Source organism: Penaeus chinensis, chromosome 40, assembly GCF_019202785.1.
Source record: "Penaeus chinensis breed Huanghai No. 1 chromosome 40, ASM1920278v2, whole genome shotgun sequence".
Lineage (NCBI taxonomy): Eukaryota > Metazoa > Arthropoda > Malacostraca > Decapoda > Penaeidae > Penaeus > Penaeus chinensis.
Window position 1 is genome coordinate 27,703,422 of NC_061858.1, and position 13,088 is coordinate 27,716,509.

Sequence of the window (13,088 nt, forward strand, 5' to 3'; positions counted from 1 at the left end):
ATTTCGTAATTAGAAAAATTCCGCATAAACTTACATGAAGGTGATTTTCTTTCTACATTAAAATGTCTGACAATACACGAGTAATACCATCATAAAATCGAGTATTTACAGTAACTATGACATTTCTTACTCTGCGCAAATCGATGTCTGGTCCATATTACGGGCAAGAAGGAACTGAAGAATTGCGCGCGATTTTCAATATCAACAATGTTACCGCATGGACAGCGCACGAAACCTTTTGAAACTTTTATTCACTACCACATGCGCGTGACATCTGTCACGAGAGCCAATAGCATTACAGGAAATTGTATAAACCAATCACATGCCACCATTTGCGCCACACGTATGTATTATAGTGGGCAAGGAAAGCAAATATACCAATCTTTGCTCAAAATGGATCTCAGGTGCGTAGGTTTTGACCCGCATTATTAGTTATCTGATTATTTTGAAAAAAAAAAAAAAAAATATCGCTATAGAGTTCCTGAGGGCACACGGTGTTTTGCCAAGAGCGGTAAGTTGCCCGCATTGCGATTTACCTTGCAAATATCGTGAAGATCAACATATGTGGTATTGTGGCAGATGGAAAAAAATAGCAAAGACAAAACGGCGTAAAAGTTGCGTTTTCTCGACCAACGGTTACAATAGCACATCGCGAACCCTTTAAAGTAATTTTATTTGTGAATCATTGGCTACAAAAAACATTGGTATCACGCACAAATTATTAAATGTATTGGCATTTCTAAGCCAACTAGCGTAGATTGGAGGAGTTTTTGTTCTGAAGTAACCGAATATTGGTTACAAAATCAAAATTCAATAGGAGGTGCCGGTGTAATAGTTGAGATCGACGAGACGCTGCTCGTGCGCCGTAAGTATAATAGGGGCATACAGTTGAGCCAGGTGTGGGTCTTTGGGGGGTATTGAGCGTGTACGTAAAAAGAAATTCATTGTGCCATTGCTTGGCACTGACCGCAGTGCAGACACGCTCATACCCCTTATTAAGAAATATATCAAACCAGACAGTGTGATATACAGTGATGGATGGGCTGCCTACCGGAACACCTACATCATCATGGTTACAAACATCTGAGTATTAATCATTCTGAGAATTTTGTAGACCCAGACAACCCAGAAATACACACACAAAACGTAGAAAGGTTATGGAGGGACCTAAAGGAATGGGTCAAGCGGCCAGGTATTAGGGCCGTTTACATCAACCAATACCTGGCCCGCTATTTATTTATAAAATCTAATGAAACATCACTGATCCATTCCTTCTTTCTACAAGCGGCAGAGTTGTATCCGCCGCAAGGCGGGAAAGATAGAAATATCACCTGCCCCAGTCCCTCTGGATGTTTCATCTTCAGAGAGCGAGTGAAATCCGGTAAGAGTTCACACTTACCTGATTGCTTGTATGCATATAGTCCAAACGAAAACGTAATACAAAACAAATACCAATTTTTTGCGCACGTAAAGACAAATTTCTTCTGAAATAGCGATAATAAATTATTAATGTGTGAAACAGTAAGACAAGGACACCATGTATAACGACCAATTATTGACAACTTAGCGATTATGCGGTGTTACAGACTGAGAAATTCTAGCCAATGAAAACCTCAGGCAATGACGTCAGAGTTTTCTGACCAATCAAAAACCGTTTTTTTCGGAAAGCCCTGCCCTCGCCCATGGAAAACGTTCAGTGTGTATCTGTCCGGTGGCCAAGGAAGTGTAAGTGTGGGAAAAAACATAGAAGCCGGCAGAAATGTTTACAAATTGCGAAATACACCTATAACTGGAAATATTGCTACGCCGAGGACGTGTTATTGTAAAGCTTAATAACGGAGACGGGACGATATAAGTTAGTAAAATCTAAGTAACGTTTAACGAGAACCGGAAAAATCTACATAGTTATTGCACGAAGTACATTTCAAGTAATAAGCCAATTAATGTAATAAAAATGCATACTTTTAATAGGATAATAATACATGCATTATTAATACAAATTATTGCCGATTTGGCTATTGCAACCGACCGCAGTTGAATGGGTGTCGGCGCCGCGCGCGACGAAATCAGGCTAAAGCTTTCATATTTCCGCGGGACGAGCTGCGCGGCCTGAAGTCTCGCCACGGCCTCCGAATTATTTTCGGCTCAGGCAAAGGTCAATAAGTTCCATCTTACATTTTAAGACAAGTATAAGTATTGAACGGTTACTATATTTGACGGCAATCGCCACAAAGGTTGCAAGCTCTGTTACTAAAATGTATAAAGTCTTTTGTTCGAGAATAACATCCACGTCAATAGCGCTTTTTTGTCTTTGTATTTATTACCGCAGTCAATCGAAATGCCGTTATTTAAGGGACTATTAATAAAGTTTTATGTATAAATTTGAAACGGTCATCTAGAAACTTTCGAAACGCATTTTCATATTAAAGTTGATATTTTTCCAAACATTATTTGATTCATTTGTATTGTGCGTCAATCAGGCAAATTAATCCCGGATTTAACCGTAGAATTGTATACTGAAATTGCTTAGGTGAAACATGGCTCCTGCCCCCGTAGTTTCAGCAAACCTGATTTTAAGCTATTTATGTTTTTCTCTCTCTTTTTCTGTGTAAATCATGCTAATCCCCCCCCCCCCCTTATTACAGTGCGAAGCCTAATCTTGCACATGTTATCAACTTTGCCGTCGGGGAATAAAAGTTCCGCTGTTCATCATAGTCAAATGCGACGGAAAGCAACAGCATAACAGCGTTTAAACTACGAGGGGAGATTGCATTCCAAAAAGGTTTCGAAAGTCGGAGGTTGGTTGAGACTTTGAATTTTTTTTTAATGAAGTGACCTCGCCCTTTCTTGAGTCCCTTTGCTCCAACCTCTCCTGGCCAAAGACACTCCAGAAAGAACTTAATTAATTTTTTTTTTCACTATACTTTGAGTTTGCATTTTCCCGTAAATGCATACCAAAATATTACATGTTGCACAACTCGATCTTCCCGTAAATGAAAGGCTAAATCACTTTGTTTCTCTTATGTGTAAAGTACATAGTGTACTACAGATTATAATTCCTACAACATGAAGTGTGTATAGTGCTAAACTTAACTTCACTTTTAATGTATACAATTTAGAAATTAAGTATAACTTGACTAATATATGGGACATTTGGCACAGAATTTAAAATTTGACAAAGAACCTTGATTCTTTAACAATTTTGAATATCCAGACATGTATACATTTTTTTTTTTTTTTTTTTTAAATCAGCAGCACAAATACTGGCATGGCATTAAAGCGCTCTAATAGATATTTTCAAGTTTTACTCCTCCAATTTAAGCTTGCAAATATCTAGGCTGAAGAAAACTAGCAAGTTCGCCTTCTTTCAAAAGTTGCTCTTTTCTCCTAGAGTATAGTGTACAGTAGTAAATGTGAAACTGAACTAAAGATGCAATATTTTCCTCAGATGCTCATGGGAGTCTTGTGTGCCGTGGCTGAAGAGTAAGTAGAAAACTGAATTGATACTGGTATGCAGTATTTGCTATATAGAAGTGATTAGTCTTCCCATGTCTAAAATGTCTAAATTTTACAGACTCCATTGTCCAGGAGTGGGTAGGTTCCCTGATCCCAAATCATGTGGAGCTTACTATGACTGCACTCCAAACGATGCTGGTGACTATGATAAAACCAAGGATGACTGCAGAGGCTTTACATACGATACGACGACCAGAACTTGTACTGACAAATTGGCAAGTATTAGGTGAAGACTACATGTTTAGTAATTCAGAATTTTTAGAGGTTACAAAATTAAACTTTTTATTTTTTATTTTTAGTGCCCAGCGCGTAGCAAACGCGGTGTTACTCCAGACAATCATCCTTTTTCTCGTCTGTGTATGAATCGGCCTGATGGGTTCTTGTGTGCTAACTGCAAGACTATGATTGTGTGTGTTAAAGGGCAAGCTTTCACTCGTCGCTGCATCGACAATTTCTTCTGTTCCGAGATGCCCCAGTTTGGCGGGGGTGTTTGCTACCCAGGTGAACCTGTGGAATGTACCTGTGTAAAGGCGAACAACTTCATGGTGGACCTCTACGACCCTCAGAGGTTCTACTCTTGCAGGGATGTTGGATCAAAACCAATTGCCTACAAGTGCCCAGATGGTATGGTATTCGATGAATCGGATAGAGAATGTCGTTTCGCACATGATTTGCCATCATGTACCGTTCCCGGAAGCTTTGCTAAGCCAAGCAACTGCAGTGAATACTACACGTGCATTGCTGTGAAATATGGATGGGTGCAGAAACCCTTCACTTGCAGTGCAGGCACGGCTTTTAATTCTGTAAGTGGTATTTGTCAAAATCCTTGTGATTACCAGCATGTGTGTCTGCAAGAAGGACGTTACGCTGACCTTTTCAACAAGCGGAATTACTCTGAATGCTACATGTTGGATGGAAAGTTAAAACAAATGCGTTACCAATGCCCTGAAAAGTACAGGTGGGAGGTCCTGTCACCAGGTGTGGGCAGATGTATAGAAGACGATGGGAAAGACAGATCTAGCTCTGATGTCCCCTTCAGTGAATGCATAATACCAAATGGCATCTGTTGATTGGGTTTGATCAGACCTACAGACGTGCGTATAAACGTTAATTGTAAATATACTGTTATTTGTTAAGATGCATTTCTTTAATCCTTTTAGTATTAGGTACTATTAATATGCTGCAAATAAGACTAGAAATAGTTTATTGGACCTGCAGACATTTAAGCCTCCATTTCAACACTTAATCAACTGGGGTGCCTCCTCCACCTCTACAGGACTTTGTTAAAAAAAATTAAGGCCTGCCCAAACTAGAAATGATCTGATGGCACTCGGCTGGGACAGGTAAATTACGGCATAGGCAGACAAACTACTAGGAAATCCGAACAAACCACGAATGTAGTTTGAGCTTGTTGCTTATTAAAAATACCTCCCCCTAAACCAGTTTACAATATGGGGAGAATGGAGCTAATTGTAAATAACCCACTCAAATATCGGCAGCTCTTGTGGAACTACGAGAGAATCGTGGGGGGGGAGGGGGGGAAGCTTCAAAGACAAAGAACGGAGGTCTAAAGTAGATAACCCCCTGCCTAGGTCCTTGGACCTTGCTGTTATAGTTGTTTTTAGGTTGATTGAAACTGGACATCCTTGACATGTTTCGACTCCTGACCAGTCAGGAAATCCACAAACCTCGCTTTGCTTCGCCCTCGAGCCCTATGTTATGGCTATTATTTGAATGTGCTTGTCCTATTTTCTCAAATTTGTATAGAAAGGTGCAGCAAAAAGGGCAGAGGGGAGTGAGGGAGGATTAATTATGCGGTCAAGAGTATAACCGGTTTAGAATAACATGGAACTGAAAGGTTGGTCAAATGGATTAAAAGCAACATCGTGTTTTAGATGAAATAGAAATGCTCGTCTAAGCAAATCTAAGGAAACGTTTGTTAGAGATGAAAGTGGGATTCTACAAGGATGTCTTTAGGGTGAAGCTGGAATTACTACAAGTGGAAAAGGGGGGGGGGGGGGGTTAAGGAGATATAATCAGTTTCAAGAGAAGTATCAGGAGGGGGGGGGGGGGGTGATCCAGGAAAGGAAGGGGTGATGCAGATTAAGCAGGCTGTGTTGGTAGTGAGTGGCAGGAATGGATTTTGGAGGATCATGAAGATGGATATTGGCACTTTCTGAGAGATTGGGTATTGGAAGATGTATAATCATGGTATCTTGCATAATGTTCAAGTTTAATGCCAGCATTTCCGAAGTTGAGTTTTGGTTGAAGAGATGTTTGCGGCTAAAGCAGAGGGGAATGGTATATGTTTGGAAGGGGAAGGACGGTGAAAGGAGAACATGAATAGGAGAGTGGATGAAGGCAAAGTGGAGAATAATTGTGTAGGCATGTTATCTTGGTCAAGATTATATGGTCTTAAATGTCTTCAACTCTCCCCCCCCCCCTTACCTTGTTGCCGTGTGTGTGTGTGGGGGGGGGGGGGCTTAGGAGGCAAAGACTGAGGCCCAATTTGGGGATCACTCCTGCTTTGAACCTCAGCCCTTGCCTCTACTAATTTTGCTGGGTCTTTTCTTTTTCCTTTTCTTGATCTCCTTCGTCTGTCCACTTATCCAAATCGATTGCCCCTTTTCGCCACAATAGTTTACCTTTCTGCTGTGTAATCTTTGACATTCTGGTACATCTAATTTTGACCACTGAACCAAAAAAAAATTTACATTGGGGCTTTCCCCCCAAGCCCCACTTTATTGCAATATTTTGTATAACGGCCTTAGATGTTCACGTGGCAGAAAATTTTCAACAAACATGTCTTCGAGAGTTTCGAAGTTGGCTGGAGAGGTCTGAGAAACAAGTTTTCTTATGAGGGGGAGAAGGAGAGAGACGTTGGAGCGGCAGTGGGGGAGAGTGATGTAGGAGAGCATGTGATTGAATGTTGAGCTTGTCTAGTGTGGTGAGATGAGAGGAGGGAAAGTGGTAGGTATTGAGGTTTTTTTATTTATTCATTAGCGGCATACTAAAAATAGTGATAGGATGATGCTTGGGGGTACATCACCGGGTAAGGAAGTTTTTTGGTTTCTAAGGTAAGGTGAGGTTTCTGAATTCCCAGAATGATTAATGGTTAACACATATGTGCCATACATCAAAGGTCATATAGCATTATGATAAAATATTGTAAGAATGAGTTAACAATTAGGATAAAGTGTGTTATAAGTCAAAGGTTGCAGACCTGTGTAAAATAGTATGGTAGCGAAAAGGATAAAGAGGGGAGAGCAGATGGAGTACAGTGGGGATTTGTAAAAATGGAAGGGGATAAGGGTATAGTGATTAGGTCAGATGAAGAGTATCTGTGTGTGTGAGAAACTGCAAAAAAGCTGTTATAAAACGATCAGTGGGTAATATGGGTAGAAATGGTACTTGGAGAAGTAGGAGAATCCAGAGGATGAGATAATGGAACAGGGGAAGGTGGTGAAAATCAATAAGAATGTCAGGAGGGAAGGGATCCGGAGGACATGTGGCACAACTGTTGTGGAAGCATCAGGTGGGAGTGGTAAGGATAATGGGGAGGGAAGTGGAAATGGTTCACATGGAGGAGAGGATGGGGTGTTTTGATGGAGAGTGAGGAGGATAGGGTTGACTTGAGGATGATGGGGGATATCGGCAACTACATTTAATGTAGAGCAGATAGGAATAGAGGGTTTGGGGAGTGGATGAGGGAGTGGGACGTTCTCTCGGAAATGTTGGATGCCTTCAAGAGTCTCTGGAGGGGAGTTGGGGTGGGGAGGTCAGAGAAATAGTTGTGTGAAGAGGGGATGGATGTCAGAGGAGCAGAGGAAAAGGGTGTAGGACAGGATATGGTAGGAAAAGATGGGGCGAAAGAGGGGAGGGTAGGGGGGTAGGCATCAGGAAAGTGGTAGAGACTGGAGTATTTGGATTTAGACTAGAAAGGGAATTTGACTGAAGGAGAGAGAGGGTAGAGCTAGGATGGTTCTGGGTAGAGGGAAGAGATACTTAGGGAGATGCTGACATCTTGAGAAGATAGGAGGTATAGTATAGCACAGTACTATCACTATTTATATTTCTCTTGAAAATTTCTATCATACTGTGGCAAAAAGGGTAAAAATGAGTTAATGATTAGGATAAGTGGACAGAAGGACAAGGAGAAGAAGGAAAGGAAGGAGGAGGAGAAAAGACAAAACAATTTAGTTAAGGCAAGGGTTTAAATCCAATGGTTAATGGTTACAATGCAAAATGTGTTAGATACCAAAGGTCATATAGTACCATAGAAAGGTGTATTAGTGAAAAGGGTAAAGAGAGGGTTAATTAAATGTGCTACACATCGGGAGTCGTAAAGCAGTTCAGGAAGGTAGAAATTATTACATCAAAGCTGTCAAAGGAAGATGTGGGTAATTTTTCAAGGATATCCATAAGGTAAGGTAGGGATTGGGAAAGGAGAAAGGGGTTTGAGGGCCACAGTTTCTGAGAGAATGTCAGTAGGGAGAGAATCCAGGAAAGAGGTTTGGTGTGACAGAGGGGTCACATCGACGTGGAAGCAGGAGGGATAATGTCGGAGGAAGGGATGATAAAGTAGAGGGGGATAGGTTGTGTTGGGAGGGAGTGGGAGGAAGGGGTGTAAAGGGATCATGATTAGGATGATGGATGATGGATGTGGCAGTTTGAGTGTAGAAGGAATTGGAGTAGAAAGATTGGAGGATGGATGAAGTCTGAATCATGATCAGATACTTCTGAATGTCAGTTTCTACAGTGGAATCGGTTTTCTTATGGGGGGGGGGGAGAAGAGGGAACAGATGTTGGAGAGGATGGGGTTGAAGGTGGGATGGAGCATATAGCTTATTTTGTGCAAAGGATAGAGTGCGGAGGAAGAGGGTTAGGTACCAGGGAACTAGTGATTGGCGTGTCTGGAATAGTGGAGGGGACTTGGGTGTCTGGATATGACAAAAGAATTTGACTGGGAGAGGGAGGGGGTAGAAGGAAGAGATGCTAGGGGAGATGAAGAAACATCTTGGGAGGAAAGAGGAGGGGGAGAATGGTTATTCGAGTTGGGAAGTGAGAGAGAAACCTAGTTGATATGCTTCCTGTCTGGCTTAGTTAGTACCTGAGACTTGCCACTTCAGATTCAAACTCGTAGGTAGGGCAGTCCCTATAAAATACGTTATGGGAGCTGCCTCAATTAGCATACGTGCATGATTGTGCAGAGCAGTCTAATCGATTATGACCATAGACGGCACACACAGGGTATTAGGCTGTGGAATGGCAGTGTTTGGCAGGATGGCCTAGACGGCAACACTGACATTGATGGGGGGTGGGGGGAGGTTCAGACAGGGAGAGATTCTCCGCCAATGTAAACATTAAAATGGAGGTCATGTATTGATGCTGCATGAGGCAGGTGAGTAAGTCTTCTCTACAATCTGACCAATCCTTGATGCAGACAGGGCAGTTTGTTGGGGAGATGGAGACAATTCCTGAGCAAGTATTGAGCGTTGAATGAGGTTGGGCAAAAATGTAAATTCAGGTATGATAATGCTATAGCTTGGGATTCGTAACTGTGACACGGCAGGAACAGTTGGGGCTGCTACAGAAGGAAACTTTAGCTTCTAGCAATTCCTGCAAAAAGTAGGCAAACAGTATTCAAGATCAGAGTATTCAAGGCATCGGCGTCAACATTCTAAAAATAAAAAATAAACTGGCCAATAAATAAATTGATGACAATAGCGTGTTGGGTTTTACTTAATTCTTATTCATACAAACTAATTTTCGTAGATTACCATCTTCATAAAATTTAAGACTTACATAAATTAACAAGTCATACAAATTGGAGTCAATTAATATACAACTATTTTTTCGTTTTGATCAGTAAAGAACTGTAGGTATCAAGAACGCTACTAAATTCTAGTATGCAAATCATAATGACAATTAATAATTGCAACATTCACAATAGCAACAGAAAGTGCCAGTTTACCGACAGAATTATGGTGATTGCAAACATTCACATTCAAGTGGGAACGGAAAATGCAAACGAGCATGCAAATAAAAATGAACCTTTTTGGTAATTATGATACTAACTTTACTCAAGGCTAAGCTATGTTGACTCGGTAATTGATACATTGTCAATTTCCAATTCAGGTGATAAAATTAACCAAGAAGAATTACATCAACGAATCGAGATAAAAAACATACATGGTAAATTTGTCAGAATTTGAACCGCAATACGTCGGCATTTACGTCCCTCAAATACCTTTATTAATATAGCGTGTGCTTTTTCATATAATGGACGGAAGATAAACCGGTCATGAAACTAAATCAAATAGTGTTGGACTATGCCTAATAGATGGCATCTGGCAAGTACGGGTTTACACCGTTTTATATGGGGTTTGTGTGATTTTTGGGGCGATCCTCTGGCAAAAAGAGGATGGGAATTGTGCAAGAGGGTAGCAGCAGTTCAAAGACGGTCAAAAAGAACCTGGTGCAGGCGAACCTCTAAGGAATTCAAAATCTTTTCTGGTTATGGCAAGTCGAGCATGCTGGGAGATTCCATCTTTTGAGGGATAATGATTAGACGGGAGTGCCGTGCCCATGGCTCACCAGGACATTCATTTTACCGAAAACGTGCAATGTCCGTTTAGTATAATAGCTGTAGGGTAGGGATTTTGAGCCAGACCCTAAGTAGAGAGGGTTCAGTAAGGTTTGCGCATTAATATACCAGAAAAGTCATGGTAATGTGGTGACAAGGAGGCAAGAACCATTAAGCTGACAAAAGGGGGGGATGGAGAGTGAAAATATGCGTTTTTTTGCAAGGGCAGGTGTCAAAGCAGGGTTTATATACCATGTCTGTTCAAGGTACAACAGAAGCACTACGAAAGATTATGCCTGCCAAATTATTGGGATTTAATCTTGGTATAATGCAAGTCCCTAGTCTTGCATGGCTAAGCTAGGTTCTTGGAAGCCAATTAATATTAAGCTTTGTTACGATCAATGCCGAGGTGCAAGCAATTTGCCTACTGTTACTTTTATTCCTAGAATCCATCTTCACTTCCGACTTAGTGTATTAATATTACTCGGTCTAGATTAGACAAGACCTATTCTTTCGGTTCTTTAAAGAGATACCCCATTAATCTTTAATCAAGACAGCACGAATTGATATAGTACTTTAGTTGGCCAACTTATACCATTTGCGCAAAATCCTCACTAGGATTTTTAAACATGGGGATATGTACAAGTCTAAGAAAAGTTAAACATTTTATTTTAGACATCGAAGTAGGGCCTGGCCCCTAATCCACTCAGTGGGGTTGCGACAAGGTCGCCCTCACAGCATGGACCGCTTCCGTTTATGTAGCTGAAAAGAAAAAAGGGTAAGTTGCACGAAGTTAACCCTAAGTCTACAAGCCCTAAATGTTAGAAATCCTGGCCGGTTCCTTTTCCTAAGAAAAAACTAAATGTTCATATACTAACCTTGACACAAGTCGCTAGGAATTTCGCACTGACCGAAGGCAGAGTCAGAGTCTCTATCTCCATGGTCCTCCACACACTTGCCCACACCTGGAGATATGATCTCCCACATGTAGCCCTCAGGGCAACTATAACGCATCTGCCGTAACACGCCACCAAGCGTGTAGCATTCAAAGTAATTCTGCTTGTTCAGAAGGTCAGGGTATCGACCCTCCTGCTGGCAGACGAACTGGTACACGCAGGGATCTTCACATGCAGCCTTTTGTTCGTTGTACATCATGTCACTGGTGCACATGAATGACTTCTGCAGCCATCCACTGCGCAGGCTAATGCACGAGTAGTATTCAGTGCAGTCGCTTGGGTTGGCAAAGGTACCCGCCACCACGCATGGAGGCAGGCCACTTGCCGTCTGGCACTGTGCCGAGGCTTCATCGAACACCATACCATCTGGGCACTTGTAGCTCTCGGGGACGGAGCCCACATCCTTGCAAGAGAAGAACCTCTGAGGGTCGTAGGGGTCCACTCGGAACGTGTTGGCCGTTACGCAGGTGCAATTTACAGGTTCATTTGGGTAGCAGACAGCACCGCCAAACTGGGCCCTTTCCGAACAGAAGTGGTCCTCAATGCAGTGGCGAGTGAAGGCCTGTCCCTTCACACACTGGACCAAGGTCTTGCAGTTGGCGCAAATGAATTTGTCAGGTTGTTTCTCACACAGCTTCGAGTAAGGGTGGTTGTCTGCAGTAACGCTGCGTTCGTCTCTCGAAGCTCTGAAAAATATAACCATAATATATAGTGCATTATATTTACTATATACATAGCCAATTTACAGCTACACCTTGGTACTTACTCTTTGGCTGCTGCCAAGGCAAAGCCCAGGGCCAACTGAAAAGATTGAAATCAAGTTTTAGTGTGAATTTAGATTCAGGTAGGCCATTTTTATTTTCCGCTTTTACGAGGAAAGCAGGCAAATCAAGAAACTTTTAGGTCAAGTCTCGCTTGAGAGGGCTTTAAATTAGGTTTTATAGGAATATAGTATAGTTTTAATAAATAACTCATTTTAGGATTTAGACTAATATATTATATAGACACTTGCCAAGAAGGCTCACTTACTGTAATGAAATCTTGTAATTAAGCACACAATTCTAAATCCACTTTAAACTTTCAATATATTTATAGTTGAATATTTAATACAAGTATAGTTCAGGCGACCATTTGGTTAGAACCTTATCTTGGTATTTTCCTACAACTTAAAGTAACAACCTGTTAATATCTATAACAGAGTTAAACCCTACAAAACTAATAAAAAAATCAAATCTATACACATCTAAATCTATAGCTTAATATTTTTAGCGAACACAATTTCCCTACAAATTACATTTCAAACAATATAGTACTCACCACAACATAGTAAGTATTTGACCTCATTTTCGATCGATGTCTGACTACCAAACATTTTGTTGTCCTTTTATAGATGCTCATACAAGGACTTCTTAATTTATTGCGTGGCGCACATTTGCCACTCGGACGGACGCCCTCTAGGAACACTAAGCTTGTATAGAAAACGAGATTTTGTTTCGATTAGTAACTGCATTATATTATATATATATATATATATATATATATATATATATATATGTATATATATTTGTTTGTGTGTGTGCATGTGTGTATGTATTTTAATATATGTATGTATGCATACATATACATACATATACATATACATTTACACATATACATACATATACATATACATTTACACATATACATACATATACATATACATTTACACATATACATACATATACATATACATTTACACATATACATACATATACATATACATTTACACATATACATACATATATGTAGATATATATGTATAGATATATACATATATATACACATATAAATGTGTGTGTGTGTGTGTGTGTGTGTGTGTGTGTGTGTGTGTGTGTGTGTGTGTGTGTGTGTGTGTGTGTGTTCACCCCCGTACGCCGATTACCGAGATGCTGTTAATTTCATAAATAAATAAATAAATAAATAAACAAATGAATAAATAAAATATAATATGATCAACAAAAGGAACGCCCCCAAGATCTTTACACACGCAC

General features: G+C 40.6%; 2 protein-coding genes across 5 annotated transcripts in view; one reads left to right on the plus strand and one right to left on the minus strand.

The window, feature by feature from the left end:
- Positions 1–4,652, plus strand: part of LOC125047006 — a 7,300-nt gene extending 2,648 nt beyond the window's left edge. For 2 of the 4 annotated variants that reach the window (XM_047645024.1, XM_047645025.1), the window contains 3 exons: positions 3,449–3,483; positions 3,575–3,731; positions 3,816–4,652. In XM_047645024.1, coding sequence (XP_047500980.1) covers positions 3,449–3,483; positions 3,575–3,731; positions 3,816–4,586 — 963 coding nt within the window. In that variant the 3' untranslated portion in view covers positions 4,587–4,652. Of the gene's footprint in view, positions 1–1,308; positions 1,382–2,711; positions 2,799–3,448; positions 3,484–3,574; positions 3,732–3,815 lie in introns of those variants that run through there. The other 2 variants (XM_047645026.1, XM_047645028.1) reach the window with 2 other exon arrangements.
- Positions 4,653–10,754: 6,102 nt separating this feature from the next.
- Positions 10,755–12,475, minus strand: LOC125047258 (peritrophin-44-like). Its single transcript, XM_047645477.1, has 4 exons — positions 12,376–12,475; positions 11,825–11,859; positions 10,981–11,744; positions 10,755–10,864 (listed from the first exon to the last, which is right to left on the minus strand). The coding sequence occupies exons 1-4, from the start codon at positions 12,454–12,456 to the stop codon at positions 10,857–10,859; spliced, it is 888 nt and encodes a 295-aa protein (XP_047501433.1). The 5' UTR covers positions 12,457–12,475; the 3' UTR covers positions 10,755–10,856.
- Between the last annotated feature and the right edge of the window lie 613 nt (positions 12,476–13,088).

What these genes read in the sequence shown, in the direction of transcription:
- LOC125047258 (XM_047645477.1), bottom strand. Translation starts at nt 12,456, where the DNA reads ATGAGCATCTATAAAAGGACAACAAAATGTTTGGTAGTCAGACATCGA. An exon ending in CAAATACTTACTATGTTGTG is followed by an intron (nt 11,860 to 12,375) that starts GTGAGTACTATA and finishes CAATCTTTTCAG; the next exon opens with TTGGCCCTGGGCTTTGCCTT. An exon ending in GCCTTGGCAGCAGCCAAAGA is followed by an intron (nt 11,745 to 11,824) that starts GTAAGTACCAAG and finishes TATATTTTTCAG; the next exon opens with AGCTTCGAGAGACGAACGCA.